The sequence below is a fragment of the Misgurnus anguillicaudatus genome, chromosome 8, assembly GCF_027580225.2.
Source record: "Misgurnus anguillicaudatus chromosome 8, ASM2758022v2, whole genome shotgun sequence".
Lineage (NCBI taxonomy): Eukaryota > Metazoa > Chordata > Actinopteri > Cypriniformes > Cobitidae > Misgurnus > Misgurnus anguillicaudatus.
In genome coordinates, this window is record NC_073344.2 from 25,756,793 (window position 1) to 25,775,321 (window position 18,529).

The following is an 18,529-nucleotide window of genomic DNA, read 5'->3' on the forward strand; positions in this document are numbered from 1 at the left end:
ATTTAGTGAATCTACGGTAGCCCTGGGTAATCTAGTGAATGTTTGGTTGACATGGGTAATCTAGTAAATGTTTGGTAGGCATGGGTGATTTAGTGAATCTACGGTACCCCTGGGTAATCTAGTGAAGGCTTGGTTGACCTGGGTGATCTAGTGAATGTACAGTTCCCCAGGCTAATCTAGTGAATGTTTGGTAGACCTGGGTGATCTAGTAAATCTACAGTACCCTTGGGTAATCTAGTAAATGTTTGGTTGACCTGGGTGATCTAGTGAATGTTTGGTAGGCCTGGGTGATCCAGTGAATCTACAGTACCCTGGGGTAATCTAGTAAATTTTTGGTTGACCTGGGTGATCCAGAGAATCTACAGTACCCCAGGGTAATCTAGTGAATGTTTGGTTGACCTGGGTGATCTAGTGAATGTTTGGTAGGCCTGGGTGATCCAGTGAATCTACAGTAACCCGGGGTAATCTAGTGAATTTTTGGTAGACATGGGTGATCCAGTGAATCTACAGTACCCCGGGGTAATCTAGTGAATGTTTGATAGACCTGGGTGATCTAGTGAATCTACAGTACCCCAGGGTAATCTAGTGAATGTTTGGTTGACCTGGGTGATCTAGTGAATGTTTGGTAGGCCTGGGTGATCCAGTGAATCTACAGTACCCCGGGGTAATCTAGTGAATTTTTGGTAGACGTGGGTGATCCAGTGAATCTACAGTACCCCGGGGTAATCTAGTGAATGTTTGATAGACCTGGGTGATCTAGTGAATCTACAGTACCCCTGGGTAATCTAGTGAATGTTTGGTTGACCTGGGTGATCTAGTGAATGTTTGGTAGGCCTGGGTGATCCAGTGAATCTACAGTACCCCGGGGTAATCTAGTGAATTTTTGGTAGACGTGGGTGATCCAGTGAATCTACAGTACCCCGGGGTAATCTAGTGAATGTTTGATAGACCTGGGTGATCTAGTGAATCTACAGTACCCCTGGGTAATCTAGTGAATGTTTGGTTGACCTGGGTGATCTAGTGAATGTTTGGTAGGCCTGGGTGATCCAGTGAATCTACAGTACCCCGGGGTAATCTAGTGAATTTTTGGTAGACGTGGGTGATCCAGTGAATCTACAGTACCCTGGGGTAATCTAGTGAATGTTTGATAGACCTGGGTGATCTAGTGAATCTACAGTACCCCTGGGTAATCTAGTGAATGTTTGGTCGACCTGGGTGATCTAGTGAATCTACAGTACATCTGGATAATCTAGTGAATGTTTCGTTGACCTGGGTGATCTAGTGAATCTACAGTACCCTGGGGTAATCTAGTGAATGTTTGGTTGACCTGGGTGATCTAGTGAATCTACAGTACATCTGGGTAATCTAGTGAATGTTTGGTAGACCTGGGTGATCTAGTGAATCTACAGTACCCCGGGGTAATCTAGTAAATTTTTTGATAGACCTGGGTGATCTAATAAAACTACAGTACCCTTGGGTAATCTAGTGAATGTTTGGTTGACCTGGGTGATCTAGTGAATCTACAGTACCCCTGGATAATCTAGTGAATGTTTGGTAGACCTGGGTGATCTAGTAAATGTTTGGTAGGCCTGGGTGATCCAGTGAGTCTACAGTACCCCGGGGTAATCTAGTGAATGTTTGATAGACCTGGGTGATCTAGTAAAACTACAGCACCCTTGGGTAATCTAGTGAATGTTTGGTTGACCTGGGTGATCTAGTAAATCTACAATTAAGAGTACCAGATGGCGGGGTACTCTAGTGGTCGTGCAGTATGCAGGTTAATCTAGTGAATGTACAGCACCCGCGATGATCGTGTAAAGCTACAGTGCGCTAGAGTGATCTAGTAAATGTACAGTCTGACAGAGTGATTTGTGAATGTTCAGTAAGCAGGGTGATATAATGAACAAAACCATTTGGAGGGATAAAAATATCAGGCATGTTTCAGAAAGCTGAAAAAAATCCATGGATGAAAATGCTACTTCTATAGTCAATCTAACTCTGTCCAGTTGGTTTTGTTCTTCATAAGTATTTCATAGGCTGTACTTTTGTGAATGTCACATGTATAAAGTTATTTGTTAAAATATTTCTTCAGTATTGAAAGCAGTGGACATGCACAGGGTGTGTGAACTGCATTTAGAAGTCGACGTGGCGATTGATATGTTTGAAATGGCGAAGTCTGTACAGATCAACAACTTTAATCTTAGTTACATGTTGATTCACGCATTTCAGGTGCACGTACAGACAGTCAGGGACAAAATGCAACTCTTCTGTACACAACCTGATGAAATGTGCCAAAGAGTTTATCCTTTTCAACCAAATGCACTTATGTGTCTGTTCCTGAGGCAATGTCAGATCTGTCAGTCATAATGAGTTTTTTGTTGTATGACACAGTTATGTTTGAAATATTATGAAGTTCATGCAAAAATCATGTTTGCAACTTAACCAAACAGACTGGTTTTTATCATGCACAAGTCATTCAGTAGTCTTTGTACAGTAAATTCAAATCGTGCCAGATAAATGTGATAGATGTTTACTTAACAAATATAGACATCTATAAAAACCACTTCAGTTATTTGCCCAAGAGAAACACGCTCTTTGCCTTTTAGACATTATTGATTGTCTTCGTAGAAATACTGCTCTTTTACTGATAATTTACTGATTTTATAATGATCAATTATTTGTCAACTGATAATGCATTTGCTAACATTCTCCAGGACACGAGGAGAGTCATTATATATATAGAAAAAGAGTGTACAGATGTGTCTGGATTACAGATGTGTAAGTACAGGTCAGGAATGAGATGAGTTTGTCTTTAATTATTAGAATCTTTGATTTTTTATTTGGTATTTAATTGAAAGCATATTTTAGGAAGTAAGACGCCGGTAAAACGTTTATTTTTAAATTTTATTTTTTTAGAAAATTACACATTGTCAGCAAAATTACAATGTTTAGTACAGTACAGATTTCTGAGCCATCGCACATGTAAGAAAATAATTCTTTAGTATAAAATTATAGAAATTACACTCAGTGTGAGCAGATACTCCTGTGAAACACTTTCATGTTCGTCGCAGTATTAACACTGTGAACATTACTGAATAACACCTACAGAAAACAAATCCACACAAAAATGTAGAATGGATTTGATTAAATGAAAAAAAGACACTTTTAATATCAAACAAGTAAAGTGCAGATGCAGATAAATGACTGTCATGTGATGGAAAGAGAAAGTTTCAAAATAAAGAAAAAAGCACAAGAAAAAAATGTTCTGTGATGCTTAAAGTGTAAACACGCAGGAAAAAACGATGAAGCCTAAACATGCAAAATAAAGCAACTTGAAACTGTTGTCGGTTATTAAAGGCATGCCTACAGGAAGTGCTTAAAACAATGAGAAACAATATAAGACAAAATCTACATGGTGAAATGCTACAAAAATACATTTGTACCTTGTACAGTGTAGATTATTGTACATTACCTGTATAGACACCTTGAGCTTATGGAAAGATGCTCAATAAATATAAGTTGTTATTATTAATATTATTTATTATTAAAAAAGTCATCTCTCTCAAATGAATAAATGGCTTTTAAAAGTCAGTATACTCACATGTATTGCATTTGCAAGTGCTTAGCGTAAACAAAAGTCAAAAAGCTTTGAAAACTATAAGGAAGGAAATATAATTTTTCTGTCTGGTCTGATTTCTTTAAGCTTGAAACATTGATGTGATTCTGATGTGCCAGCAGACCTTTGCCAGGGCGTGTGGCAATAACTAAATGTTTACCTGTGGCGTTGGGTAACCCGGCTGAGTTCAGATCAGTGGCCTCGGCACAGATGACATTAGTCAGTACAGTGTGTCAGGTTATGGATTTTACAGTGGCTTTGAATTCCCTGAGCATTTCAACATTTACCAGCAAGAAAACCTGAGAAGCCTACAAAAGTCCTGATGATGAAATATTTCACATCCTTCTGACTCCTGATCAATTTTGGTCATTTACGTACAAATACTCTGGGTCCAAAATTCTGACATCACCTGTGAGAGAGTTCTGAAGAAATGGCAAAATTTAATATGACAAAATTGTACAAAAAGATTATTGCTACACACTACAGATCTCATGATTGTTCTTTATGTGCACCCGCAGGACTCTACGATCATGTCCGGGACATCGGTCTTAACAATGATATGCTGAGAGTTGAAGTAGACCATGGAGAGTGGTCGTCTCTGGATGGGCACGCAGCAGGACGAGACTGCCGTGTGGATGCCGTTGGCCTTCAGCTGGCTGAAGACGGTGGCGTGGAAGGACGAGGCGATGCCGGGTGAGCCGGAGATGTGCTGCGGACACTGACCCATGCAGTAATTCATGTGGTAGCCCTCTGGTGCGATGATCCAGTCCTGCCATTGGATGTCACGGAACTTGATGTAGAAGTCTTTCTTACAGCACACGCTGGGGTCCTCGCCACACTTCAGCGAACGTTTGCTCAGGGCGTGTCTGGAGCCGTCGTCACGCAACCGCACTTGGGCGACTAGAAACGGCTGATGGGAAGAGTCTGCGGAGGCGTCGTGGCCGCACAGGTTGCGTCCTTCCTTCTCGCACTGCACCTCCAGGCGGAGACTCCGCTGGTCCCCGTCCAGAAAGGACTGCAGGGCGCCGGTAACAGGGAAGGTGTGCCACCCACCCCGCTCGGCCTCCAGGCTCCTTTGAACCAGCAGCGTGCGATTGCCATCGCCAATCCCCGACATGTGGATTTCGGCCGTCACGTTGTGCGAACCCTCGGCCGGCTGCACGTACAGCCACAGAGACGACTGGAGGACTTGCACACTGTGACCTTTCTCCTGAAGGAACTGGAAGGACAGATGGTTGCTGAAACCAGTGGAGACTTCATCCTCTGAAATGAAATCATCAAAATATGTGTTCAAGCTTACGGGAGATGGAAAGGCACAGAGCTATGTAAGTTCATTTACAATACTTTCAAACTAAGCTTTTACACAGACTCTTATGGCCAATACAAGGCCTAGAATCCAGCTCAAGGTTGAGATCCACTGCTCTAGATTTGTTCATGTGATGCCAATGATACGTTTAGTGTATAACAATGCGAAACCTAAATTTGAATTAAATAAATCTAGAAAGCTACCATGTCTATGATCACATTTTACACAGTATTTGCATAAATTTACAAATAAAGATAACACAAAGATAACACAGTGCTCATAAGAGTCTCTCTAAATCAACTCAAATCTGTACTTGCTCTTAGTTTTAAAGTATGCATTGAGTAATCGTGATTCTGAATACTCACCCACATCAGCAAAACTGACTATCTCGTACGCCTGGTTAGCCACGAGCGGGTTAAAATTATTGTCCAGTTCGAGAGTTCCGTCCTGCTTCACGCGCCCCGCGTGTAACTTGCGCAGCGCCGTCATGAGCGCGGCGCGCGGCACCGGTTGCGTGATATTGGGTCTCTCGCGCAGATTAAGTTTGTTCAGGATCTGTTGTTTGGCGATCTCGATCAAGTATCTCTCCTCCGCGCGCTTTTCCATCGCCGGCAGAGCGCACGAGGGACAACCTGTGGATGCTGCAGCCGCCAGCATCACCAGCGCGGATACGAGCGCAGGGACCAACCCGATGTGGCCCCCTCCGGAACATAGGGACACCCACGAAAATGAAGGAGAGCGCATGATGTCTTTGCGTTTCCACGCAGCTTTCACAAGATGCCAAAGACGGTTCGTAGAGATGCGCACCTTTCAGTTCACTGAGGAAAGTGAGCCGCACCTGAGGACTTAAATGTGGGCTAATCCATCAAAAGTTGTGACACGCACCAATGATCCACTCGCACTCTTTCTCTTACACACGCGCGAGGGGAGGGAAAACGCGGACGCGTAGGTAAGTTGCACGCTAGGTGGATGCACGTGTACCCGTCTTAATAAAACATATATAGGCTTTCTAGAGTTAATCATTAGCGCAAATAAATAAACACACAACACTTACAGTGCCACGTCGAGTCGCCCTGCCGCGCGCGCGCCAGAGGTTCAATGCGCTCATCACCAGCAGCGCGAGAGCGAAGTACAGCGGGTCACCTTTCACCCAGAAGCCCCAAACACTCTCAAACTAACCCATTTAAACGAAACAGACCACAAGACGACGCTCGATTGGCAAATACGACCCAATATATTTTAAAAATGTAAATGTTTAAGATCAAATTTAAATTTAGGTGCAATCTAAAACACATTAAACTGCTATATTGTTCAACTCTCTCGAGCTCTGCACATACAGCTCTCTTATTTGTAAGTCACTTTGTATAAAAGCATCAGCTTAATGAATACATTTAAATGTAAATCTACTTGTGTTCTCTCACACCCTGTTATGCACTTTTGCATTACCACCAAATCATATCTGACCCTTTACTGCATTCATTATTTAGGTTATTTATGTACAACATCTTCAGCAACACTTGTGCTGTAATTCAGAGTTATTGTCTAGTGTTATTCAAACACTGGTCGTGTGTATAGTTATAAAATAATTTAATCAATTAAACTTATTTAAATGTATATATTTTAAAACCACTGCAGTGGACCAAAGTGCTGTACAATATCATTAGGAAATAGACACAGTAAATAAAACACAGCTAAGAAAAAAATAGAATAATACAATAAGTTTTAGTTTAAGTCCGGGTGTTGAATCTGTACATTTATTTTTGGTTATTTACACACAGGTAAATATGTTTGTAAAGAGATGCAGCTGCTGTGTGCAGTCGCCCCCTACAGGTGAGATGTCAGAACTACATCATACATAAACACATCACTGACACAAGTGCAAATGAGCTGTTACATACAGACAAAACTGACAACACAACTGTGCAATGGATAAGCACGTGACCCTTAAATGATTTTAATGCAGACAACCAGTTTAAATCACATCATTGTGAGTTACCTGAGGCTTGTATGAGCTGTAGTTAGAAAAAAATGTTGCATATTAGAGCCCCAAATGAACATAAATCAACACAATGGTGTTGATCCAGGATCACATCTTACTTGGTGAAATCACGTTCACCGACCGCATTTGTATCTTTTTTCTGACAGTATACATTTATAATGGCAAAATGTCCTGACAGGTGTACAGATTAAATATTGGTTTATGATAAAATATTCCATGGTTTGGCGACTGGGTAATTTGTTGCTTACTATCTTTATGTTGGTGTAATTCATTATTACTTATATTTGGGCATTTTAGATCAGGGGTGCCCAAACTCAGTCCTGGAGGGTCTGTGTCCTGCAGAGTTTAGCTCCAACTTGCCTCAGCACACCTACATGGAAGTTTCAAGTAGTAAGACCTTAATTATCTGCTTCAGGGGTGTTTGATTAGTCTTGGAGCTCAACTCTGCGGGACACCGACCCTACAGGACTGAGCTCTGTATTAGATGTTGTAGAAATGGCCTTAACGTGTCTTCATCAGTTCTAGTGCAATCTGGAAATAAGATGTTCATGTCAAGTGCTTGTCCACACATTGTCCTCAGACCTAAAGAAAACTGATACCGAGAAGTTACAGAGAGAAGAATCAATTCTGATCCTACACTTTAAAAACAAATGATGCTAAATAGCACTAAAAGTGGTTTACTGGCTAAGTGCCATATAGCAATTGTGCTATGTAGAACCATATCACCCCCGGATGGTTCTTTATAGGTGCTTTATAGGTGCTATATTGCACTAAAAATGGTTCCCCAAATGATTGCGAGCTTTTAGTGCTATTTAGCACCAATTTTTAAGAGTATACTGATGCATCTTTTAATATGTTTTACAAAATCAAATATATTTATATTTTACATTTATTTACTGTTTTTTTCTGTCAGTGTTTTTCTCTTTTTTGGAATGCAAAACATTTTGAATAACCTCTGTGTATGAAATGTGCTAAGTAAAACTTGCATTCCCTTAGTGCAGTGCTTTTCAAATAGTGGGGCGGGACCCCCAGGGGGGGCTCGAAGCGACACCAAGGGGGGGGGGGGGGGGCGCACGAGACCCCGTGGAAAATACTTTTTCAGAAAGTGATTTTTTTGCACCATCACTTAAAGACTACACCCCAATCACGCTTGAGTTTTTTATTATTATTTATTGATTATATTTAAATAATTTTTTCAGTATCAAATGGTCAGAAAATATTATACTTTAAATAAGGATTGATTTTTTTTATTTCAGGCAAATTGATGCATTTTAAGTCTTTTCTGTTACAGACTAAAAAACAATGTTAATAAAGTTATTCTTTGTTGTAAGTTGATCGATATTTCTTTTTTTTTGTGTTTTCTTTAATGTTAATAAAGATAAAATGTTTTGCAGATGTGTAATTTTATAGAAAAATTATACTATTTACATTAGAAGAGGAGAGTTGGGGGGCGCCAAATGTTTACTTCTTCCTAGGGGGGGCGTGACAGAAAATAATTGAGAAGCACTGCCTTAGTGTAAAGACATCTGGGTCAATGACTTTTGTGTGACAATGAATGTTTTTTAAAATCTTTATAATCTTTATTAATCTTTGTTGTTTTATTATTGCTGGGAATTCTATATTGTGACCCTGACCACAAAAAACAGTCATAAGGTTCAGTGTTGAAATTGAGATTTATAGATTATACATTTTATAAAGTTTATAAATGAAGTCCATAGCAACACATATTACTAATGATAAATACATGCTTGATATATGAAAATTTACAAAATATCTTCATGAAACATGATCTTTACTTAATATCCAATGTAAAAAATATGCAGCGTTTTTGTCAAATCAACAATTTTTTTTAAGTTAAAGTAACATAATATAAGTTAAACAATTTCAACTTGAATTTATGTTAACTTTTTTAAGCCAAAACTTAAAATAGTGGGTTGAATTGACCAAGTTGGTTTAACTTCATGCTGGATTTTTAAAAAAATGTTTTGCATAAAAATCAATACTTTGAACCCATACAAGGTATTGTTGGCTATTGCTAAAAATATACTTTTGCGAGTTAGGACTGGTTTTGTGGTCCAGGGTCACATTTATGATGATGCAGTTTGATCTGCTATGTGGTCACACTAAGTCGGGTAAAGGTGAAAGTAAAGCGTGAGTTTATTCTGTGCCTTATTTGGACTGTTCTTACTCTGACCTCAAAAGATCAACAAGTGAGAGAGTACACACATTGAAACCAGGCCAAATTAATGTATCTGACTATATACACACACACACACTTGCACTTTACCTGACTTGGATGCTGATCAACATCTTAGACTCTTACATTCTGCCTGGTTTAAGGTACCAAATGTGACTTTACCCCCCTTTAAGCCTCACAGGCGAAAACCAAAATCTGAACTGTGGCAAAATTCTGATGACCGTCTTTTAAGACAAACTTGTAGAAAGGCAGAAATCAAATGCATAAAGGACAGGTTGCATATCTTACCTGACTGCTGCCAAGTCTGCGAAATCTGCATATTTTTCTAATCTATATAAACCTAAGGTTTTGTTTTCAATTATTCATTCTGTTGTAAATTCTTCTGCTAATACCTTGTCTATTGTTCATTCCCACCGGATTGAATGAACGCAAATGATTAAACTGTGATGTTCTCTGTGAAAGCGCCTTGAGATATTTCAGTGATAAAATTTCTAACTTAAGACTTAGTATCTGATCCACTTAAACTGCTTCCCCAATCATCTGTTTATACGCTTTGCGAGGCTTTTGAACCTTTCAATTTCCATAAGAAAAAAAAAACATTGTAAAGCTTAAACCCTTATTTTGTACCAATATAGTCATTCATTTTTTTAATGAGTTAGTGATTCAATTGGGTCAGGTTTGTGGCTCTTATCAGTAAGTTTCTCCAAACTGGTTCAGTTCCTGCAAACCTAAAGGGTCTATGGTCAGTTCTTTTCCAAGAAGCCTTCACTGGATCTCTCTGTTCAATTTTAGTCAATTTACCTTTAATTTCAAGGTTTTGGAGAAATTTGTACTGGATCAAATCCAACATCTTTGCACTAAAGGGTTTATCAATCTGGTTTTAAATCTGTCCAAAGCACTAAGTCCCCCCTCTGGAGAGTGTTAATTGGGACAAATCTTTGGTTTCCCCCCACAGTATATCTGTCAAGTTTTAGCTCAAAATATCATATAGATAATTTATTATAACATGTTAAAATTGGCACTATGTAGGTCTGATCAAAAATGTGCTGTTTTTTGGTGTGTCCTTATAAATGCAATTAAGCTGCTGATGAAATGCAAACACTGATCACCATAAATAATGGTGGTTTGTTAAAATTGAAACTCAATTGTGCTGTCAATTATTTTCTCTCTCTGCAGTAAATGGCAGTGCCGTGGTTGGATAGTGCAGATTAAGGGGTGGTATTATTATAATAAGATTCCCTTCTGACATCACAAGGGGAGACCAATTTCAGTGAGCTGTTTTTTCACATGCTTACAGAGAATGGTTTACCAAAACTAAGTTACTGGGTTGATCTTTTTCACATTTTCTAGGTTGATAGAAGCACTGGGGACACAATTATAGCACTTAAAGATTTTTATGATATGTCTCCTTTAAACAGCCCTTTCTCTATCAGTTTAAAAATCCAATTTTTTAGTTGATGTACATGGTAACTTTTAACTATATTGTTCTTATTACTTTTGTTTGGCTTGGTTTTTATGTAAAGCACTTTGGTCAGCCTGGTGTCTGTTGTAAATGTGCTATACAAATCAAATTGAACTTGAACACACAAACAAACATGCTTTATGGGGTGGTTTCCCGGACAAGGATTAGCTTAATCCCGGACTAGGCCTTAGTTTAATTAGTTTGAACAAACATGTCTCACTAAAAACATTACCTGTGTGCATTTTAAGGCAAAACAAAGGGCACTGATGTATTTTAAGATAAGTGCAAGTTGTTTTCAGTTTGGACAGCTCTTAAAAATGTTTTAGTCTAGGACTAGTCTAATCCCTGTCCGGGAAACTGCCCCTATATGTTTAATCCTGTTCTCAAAAATACTGATAGGCTATTGTAACACCATATATTTTCATTTTTAAAAAGACTATAAAGTGCTTATGAGAAACAATTTAGACTTTTATGAGAACTTTTACTAATAATAGACTATTACAATGAATTCAAAAAGAGAGAGAAAAACAACGAACACAGCAAAATGTTATTTTCAAGTATTAAAGCTAATTACTTTACTTAAATAGCACACAGCAATGTATTTACATTAAAGACATGATGATTTTCATAAATGAACAACAATCAAGTATGTTAATGTGTCATGTACATGAATTATTTTAAATCAAATGAGGTCTACATTCAAATGGGTGTACAACAGTCTAGGAATACAGCAGAGGAATAATACAAATGTATGAGGGTAATCTTGGCCATTTAAAGTAAATAAAGTATAAGAGTGTTCTTCTGACTTTATTAGTATCTGAAATGAAATAAAGAAAGAAAGATGTTTTTTCTGCTATTTAATCAAAATTATATTGACTGGGAAGGGTGGACTCGATAAAACTACTGCGCACTAAATCTAAAAAGCTCCTTTCCACCATATAAAACTCAAGCAATGAAAGAGCGACATCTTCTGTTTACTCAGAAAAGAACACATAGAACAGTGACGTAAAGCGCAGAATGTGTACCCAGTTTTCCTTCATGTGCGCATTTTATCCTGGTTATAATTCCAGGATAAGAATCAAAGAAACCTCTGCTTAATAAATAAATAAAAATGTAAACTAGTGGCATCATACTGAACTAATCAGACTAAACTAATCAGATCCATGTCCTAAAGTTATATAGGGCTTAAAGTTTTAGATATATAGATTAAATATAAACAACAATAAATAAATGACAGCTTCTCTATTTTAATCATTCGTTAGGTATTCAACACTTTAGCATATACACCTACATTTACATTATGTATGCTATTTTTTTTAGGCCACATAGATTGTAAACAATGTTTAAACAGTCGTTGTGCAAATAACATTTGAAGTAAAACGAATACAACTTAAAAAAAGAAGAGAAAAAACAAAAATAAAATTGAAAAAAAAAGAAGAAGCGTATACACAATACAATCCTTTGAAAAGGAGAACATTAACGCATTTTAATATTGCACAGTCCTATATCTTTACGACTTGAAAGTCAAATAAATAATTTTAACCTTAAATTGGGGAATACTGGGCTTAATCTGAGCCCACTTGCATTTATGAATGTAAAACTTAACATATAAAATAATAAGATTTAAAAAGAAAATATGACCTTTAAAGAAGTCGTTTTCTCCATAAAAGAAAAAAAACATATTTTTTCTGTATTTAGATCCCCCACCAATCAAATTAAAAGATGTACAAAAGTTTCTTTGTTAACATTACAAAATACACAAGAGTCTGAAATATACTTTTTGTATTTTAGCAGAAATTGGTTTGTCAGATAAATTAAATGTATTATTTTAAAATAACCTCAGTAACTAAATGAATGCTGATCTGCCTTTATATCAATGTGTATGTGACGTCACGGTCCCGCCCACTCAAGTTCTAGTTTGATCACCGCGCGCTGTTGACAGTCGGGTTCGCGAGAGCTCGTGTTTGGTGGACATTTAACGGCATTAAGCGGCAGCGGGCTGTCGTTTTTCGGTTACCGGGTGGTCGGTATGTGTTTCCGGGGGGTTGTCCGTTTAAACTCAGTCCATCCTAAGCGCCAGTAATGTCGTTACGAGCTCGTGAGGGGGCCGTTTGTCATTCTGACTTAGCTTGGGCTCGCTTAGCCGCCACAGGCTAGTTAAGGCTAGTTAATTAAGCGATATTGTGTCACAACAATTCAGTGTAAATCAACGCAAACACATCGAAAACGCCACGACGCGCGTCCTGACGCATCTCACGCCGGCTGTATTCCACCGGATTGAATGAACGCAAAGGATTAAACGGTAAGTGAGTCGCTTATGTCGGCGCAGGTATCGGTTTGTGTTGGTGGTTAACGCTTGTAAAGCTACAATTACGCGTCAACGGCAGAATGACGTTAAATTCTCGTCACTGACCGCGAACCAAGCGACAAATCTTTCAGTAATTAGCAACAAAGCGTGCGTCGTGCTTTTTCTGCGATCGCTACTCTGTGTTTTTTAAATGCAGCGTTCTGAATGTGCCGCGTCGCGTTAGAACGCTCGCACCGTTTAAGTTTTAAACATCACGCTTCTTATTTAAAAGCTTTGCGCTGTTAGTCGATTGTGAACGGTGTTTAGCACGACACACAACCGCGTTTTTACCTTCATTACCGTGTTTTTACTGTGTGTGGGTGACGTGTCTTTCTAATGAGAGATGTTTGACAGTAAAGTCATACAGGACTGTCAGGATTGAACCGATAGCAGGTGCGCTAGCCGGACAGCTAGCTGCCTTTTCACACATAAACACAACGCGTATCGCGGCGATATCACATCGATTTCGCACATGGTAATATCGTGGTATTATTGAAAGTCATTTACAATCGTGTGATGCTACGGTGATTTGTGTAATTTATGCGCCACTGTATTAAAGTACCATGATATGATCTTCGGTTACCACAACTGTACCATAGTACCACCACAGTACGTTTTCATAAAGGACTTGCTGTTTTAATGAACATGATGTTGTGAGCACTTGTTGATGCTATTGCCACTTTTGAAAGAATTTAAATCGTTTTTACTAGTTTGCATACAATGTGAGCTTTAATTCAATAATTTACAATACTGTCAAAAGATTAATCGCACACAATAAAAGTTTTCTATTACATAATATTTGTGTTTTGTTTGTCATTAATATATATATATATATATATATATATATATATATATATATACACATACATGTATATACTAAGAACATTTTTATTTATGTGTGTGCCGTTTGTGACCGTTTTTGTGATCCCATTTTTTTTTTACTTTTGTCGGTGTTTGTGTAAGGTTGCTGTTAGATCATAAATAATGCCTGCAAAATTATAAAGCTCAAAGTTCAATGCCAAGCCAGGGCTCAACATAAAGTACTGCTTGGTGGCCCGGGGCCAGCGTGAGAGACCTCGGCCCAGTAAACACTAAACAGTATTGTCGAGCCAGTGCTTCGCCCTCAGTCATTAAAATATATTTTCTGCCTGTGGCTGTTTGTCTGTATGTATTCTGATGCAATGTTACCATCGAGACACAATTTAAGCGAAAAGTTAAAGGTCACGTTCCTCCTGATCCCATTTTTTAAACCCTAGTTAGTGTGTAATGTTGCTATAATAGCATAAATAATAACTGTAAAATGATAAAGCTCAAAGTTCACTGCCAGGAGATATATTTTCTTTAACAGAATTCGCCTTTCAAAGCCTACATCGAATGGCCGGTTTGGACTACAGCCCTCTACTTCCTGCTTTAATGACGTCACTATACAGTTTCTTGACTAAACTCCGCCCACAGGAATACGTCAGTCGCCAGCTAAGCTAACGGCAAGCTAAACTGCTATCAAATCACAACACACTAAACAAACTACACAATCAGAACTCGTTATGTATTTCTGAAGGAGGGACTTCATAGAACAAGGAAGACATCCGCGCGTTTTGAGGACAATGAAAACAGCGCTATACAGATAAGTCAATTGTGAGAAAAATACCGCAACACGTGAAACATGAACACATTTTATATAGTGCACTGTAAACACAATCAAAGCTTTAAAAACACAGAAAGAATGGGACCTTTAAACGTTAACTTCTCAGAAATGTCATGAGATTTCTCCTAGTGGTGTACCACGGTTCGACTCGCATGCGATTCGTGGATTAATAGGCAAATTTAAACAGAAAGTTTATTATTTGCACATGTTTGCACATGTTAACACTCAAGCGATTTTTAAACAATTTAACCGCAGAAATGCACTAAAGTGAGCAATTTTAGTACGCACAGATGCATATGCGGTTGAATCTGTTCGGTCCAACTCCGACAGGATTATCCAAGATCAGAACTCTTGATGGGAAAACTTTAGAAAGAGTTGCGCAACTGTGTCTCATACTGTAGTCTATTAAAATACATTTGGCTGAAAAGCAACATCATTTTCACTTCATGTGAATTGGCTGTTTATGCTGGACCATTTGGAATTCGTCCTCTGTCTGTCTGTGCACGCACATTTAAGCTCACTCAAAAGTGCATACACAGAGAGACGCGTTTTGTAAAGAAGCGAAAACCAAATCTTTCTGTTCTTAACAGTCACAGATAGAGCGGCCGAACAGCTCAAGTGCTTCACGCCTTCCTCAATCATTCATGATCAGTGTCGGTACGATATTTAAATGATACAAAATGGTGAAGCGGTTACTGTGACGATACTAGTAGAATAAATCATGGCTATCAGTTTTGAGAACCAGAAAGAACTGTTGTCTAAATATATGAATATACAACATGTGTGTGTGATTATATATACAAAATAATTGCACACAGTGCAAAGCAAATACATTATGCAAAGCAAACTTTTTTGTATGCAATTAATCGCGATTAATCTTTTGACAGCCCTATTAATCGTTCAATCATGGAAATCTTTTTCCTCTCCTCATGTCTTATGAAACTTTCTTCTGTTGGGCATCATGAGCTCGTGGTTTTCTGCTAAAGATCATCTTTGGTGTTTCATTGAGGAAAGTCATGTTGTCTGTTTTGTACATGAAAAGATTTAATGTTTTGATTGGCCTCGAATAGGAACAGGCTTATGGGCCTTACGTGTTGGTCTGTTTATGATTTGTGTACAACTTAATAGAGTTATGGTCTCAAATCTGTAATGTTATGTGATGTGTAATATAATCTGTATGGTGTCTCTCAACAATATAAACCAGAATGTCCAGGTGACAACATGGTTGTCAAGTGGTGAAGATGTTTGGTTTGTGTTGCAGCTCATACTGTACGTAGCATTGGGCTTCTTGTTTTAGCAAACAAGTGCAGAAATAGGAAAATCAATCTTTGCTGAATTATTCAGGAGTGTGGCTGGTGTAAGTACAGAAACGCTTAATTATCAGTGTTTTGTGTTGTGTTGTGTGCGTGTCAGTGATGAATACTGCTGCTCTCAATCTGTTCTGTGTCCTGCTGACCCTAATTTTGGAGTTTAGTGTTTCAGCTTCAATCTGTTTAGGCTTTTTAAATCCACTTGATTGCCAGTATATTGAGAGAGGAGGTTGGCAGATGTCTTTTAATCTGAGATGATTGTTGAACAATTCTTAAACCAACATATTATTGGATAACATTACTGAAGTGGAAGTGTTATTGTGCTGCTGATTATTATGGACTATTCTGAGCGTTTTAGTTCTTTTGGATCTTTTTGCTACAGTTTCTACACCTGTTTGGCATTAAAAAAGACATTGTTATTTTTTCAACTGACTATTGCATATGCATTTGTAAGAGTTTTCCTTTCATGTATTTAAATGAGTTATGCAATGTGATTTACTAAGGTTTGCGCTTGTCAATTTACTGGTAATTGTGCCATTATTTAAGGCCCAAAAGGTTTAAAACGCCCAAAGTCTTAAACCCTATGTTTATTGTGCTGCTCTTGGTAGGTTGCAGTCATTGAGATTTTTGCATCTGTGTTCTTTAACATGGGTCTTCGCAGAAATTTCCCATCTCATCTGCACTTTTTTTGAAATCACACACTTAGGCTAGTAGTTTAATGAATCTGGCCCTTTGTTATTTTGAGTGTTTCAGCGTTTTCTCACCTGAATTAGCAGGGTCTACTCCAAAGTTTAGCACAATTCAAATATACTTTATTGAGAAAGTTCTATAAAATCTCTGCTGCTTGCTTTTTTTTATTAAATATTGTATGCAAAAGAAATTAAATCAATGCACTCTACAGGACTGTGCCTAAAATGGTTGCATTTTACTGCATGTGTTCTGCATGAAGCAGTGGCCTATCACATTGTTTGTTGTGTTGATGTAATAAAATTAGAGTTAGAGCGCCAAAAAAATAGATTCCTAACACTGTGTCCTAACTACACATAATGCCACAACACACAATAAATAACAAATAATAAACTTTCATCATGAAGTTGCAATGTCTGCGATTGATATGTGTTGATGCACTGTTTGATGGGGATGTGAAGATGCATCGATTTGCACTGTTAGGACCGGAGCATGTCCTCATAGAAAATACACAGATCTCTGTAAAGGCAGAGAGAGAAATCCAAATCTGCACGTCGCACATGAGCAACAGGTTGTAAAAATGCTCACACTGAGTAAAATATGTCTCCACGTGTAGCTGCATTCCGGAGCCCTATGATGACAAAAGTAAACCGAAAGATTGGTTCATGAGATCGATTTGCCGATCGATCAGAACGTCCCTAGATTCTATTTCTGTGATGATGCGGCCGACAGCTCCGCCTACACAGAGATGACTTTTCATTAAAGTTCTGTGTAGGGCTGCAACTAACGATTATTCTCAACCGATTAATCGGATAAAAACATACACTTTTGCTTATAATAGCTAAATAAGGCACTAAATTAGGGTATTCAAGTGTAGAAGTCTACTTTTAAAAGTGTAAAAGCCACACACTACTACAGAGTTTTACTAATATAATCTTTTTGATATTTTAAGCCTTAAATTAAAACAATTTGTGCCGCTTTTAAATAGTAAAACATCTTTAAATATCAAAACACAAACAAAACGAATTAAGTGTTTAAGGATGTGCTGGTGAGGAAATTTAGCCACATATTAATAAACTCATTTTAATTTTCAACTTTAGACCTTAATGAAAATAAACTTTATTCTTAATTAACAAAATAAATAAGGCATTATGATATGCAAGTGATATACATGTGTTGTTACAGTAATAAAAACCTGGATTTTCTCACTTACTTTAAAACTGATGCTTAGTTTGTGTTAGGGCTGCACGATTTGGGTAATTTTTCCCATTGCAGTTATTCATGCTAATATTGCGATGTGCGATTGCGATTATAATAAATGGTATCATGAGTCAACTTGATGGGTTTTAAGGAAAATCCACACACAGTTTAATGATAATGCTAAAATGTGTATTTGTAAAACTAGAAATGTTTTCGTATTGCCACGTGATGTAGCAACTGCTCAGTGTCAGTAATCCTAAATCCACACACGTCTATGCCACACATGCACTGCCTTTTTTGTTTGTTTTTCTTTCTTTTTTTAAACAGCAAGGAAAATCATCAAACTGTTATCAGAAAGTTTGTGTTAACAAGTCCCCACATGTATTTATTTAATATAATTGCAACATTTTGCTGTCATATAATTGCACAGGCTGACATCACGATTGCGATTGCGATTAATTGTGCAGCACTAGTTTGTGTTTCACAAACTAAGCATCACTGTGGTCCTAACCCTAACCATGGGCTTTACCAATAACAGGTGTGAAAATTACAGTCATTCTTGACGACCGAGAACTGCACAACTGCTTATTTTTTGTTTATTACTTTACATTTTATTTTTCTATTCAGCACATGCTCTTAGATACCAATAACTGTATAGTCGGCCCATCTGTTTTAAAAGCTCTCTTTTTACATTCTGCAGATTTTTCTTCGCATCAGTGCAGTAAATTGGTTTAAAATCGTAGTGTCATTGATATTTATA

The 18,529-nt window shown here is 37.9% G+C and overlaps 2 protein-coding genes across 12 annotated transcripts in view; one reads left to right on the plus strand and one right to left on the minus strand.

Annotated features, from left to right (window-relative positions):
* Positions 1-2,885: 2,885 nt before the first annotated feature.
* On the minus strand, positions 2,886-5,907 carry LOC129450087 (inhibin beta B chain). Its single transcript, XM_055212542.2, has 2 exons — positions 5,288-5,907; positions 2,886-4,879 (listed from the first exon to the last, which is right to left on the minus strand). Exons 1-2 carry the CDS (start codon positions 5,664-5,666, stop codon positions 4,119-4,121), a joined length of 1,140 nt encoding a protein of 379 aa, XP_055068517.2. The 5' UTR covers positions 5,667-5,907; the 3' UTR covers positions 2,886-4,118.
* A 6,566-nt stretch (positions 5,908-12,473) lies between these two features.
* r3hdm2 (R3H domain containing 2) overlaps positions 12,474-18,529 on the plus strand; it is a 51,657-nt gene continuing 45,601 nt past the window's right edge. For 10 of the 11 annotated variants that reach the window (XM_073870546.1, XM_073870551.1, XM_073870553.1 and 7 more), the window contains exon 1: positions 12,474-12,882. The gene's annotated coding sequence lies outside the window, so the exon portion shown is untranslated. The remainder of the gene's footprint in view (positions 12,883-18,529) is intronic. The other variant, XM_073870558.1, reaches the window with a different exon arrangement.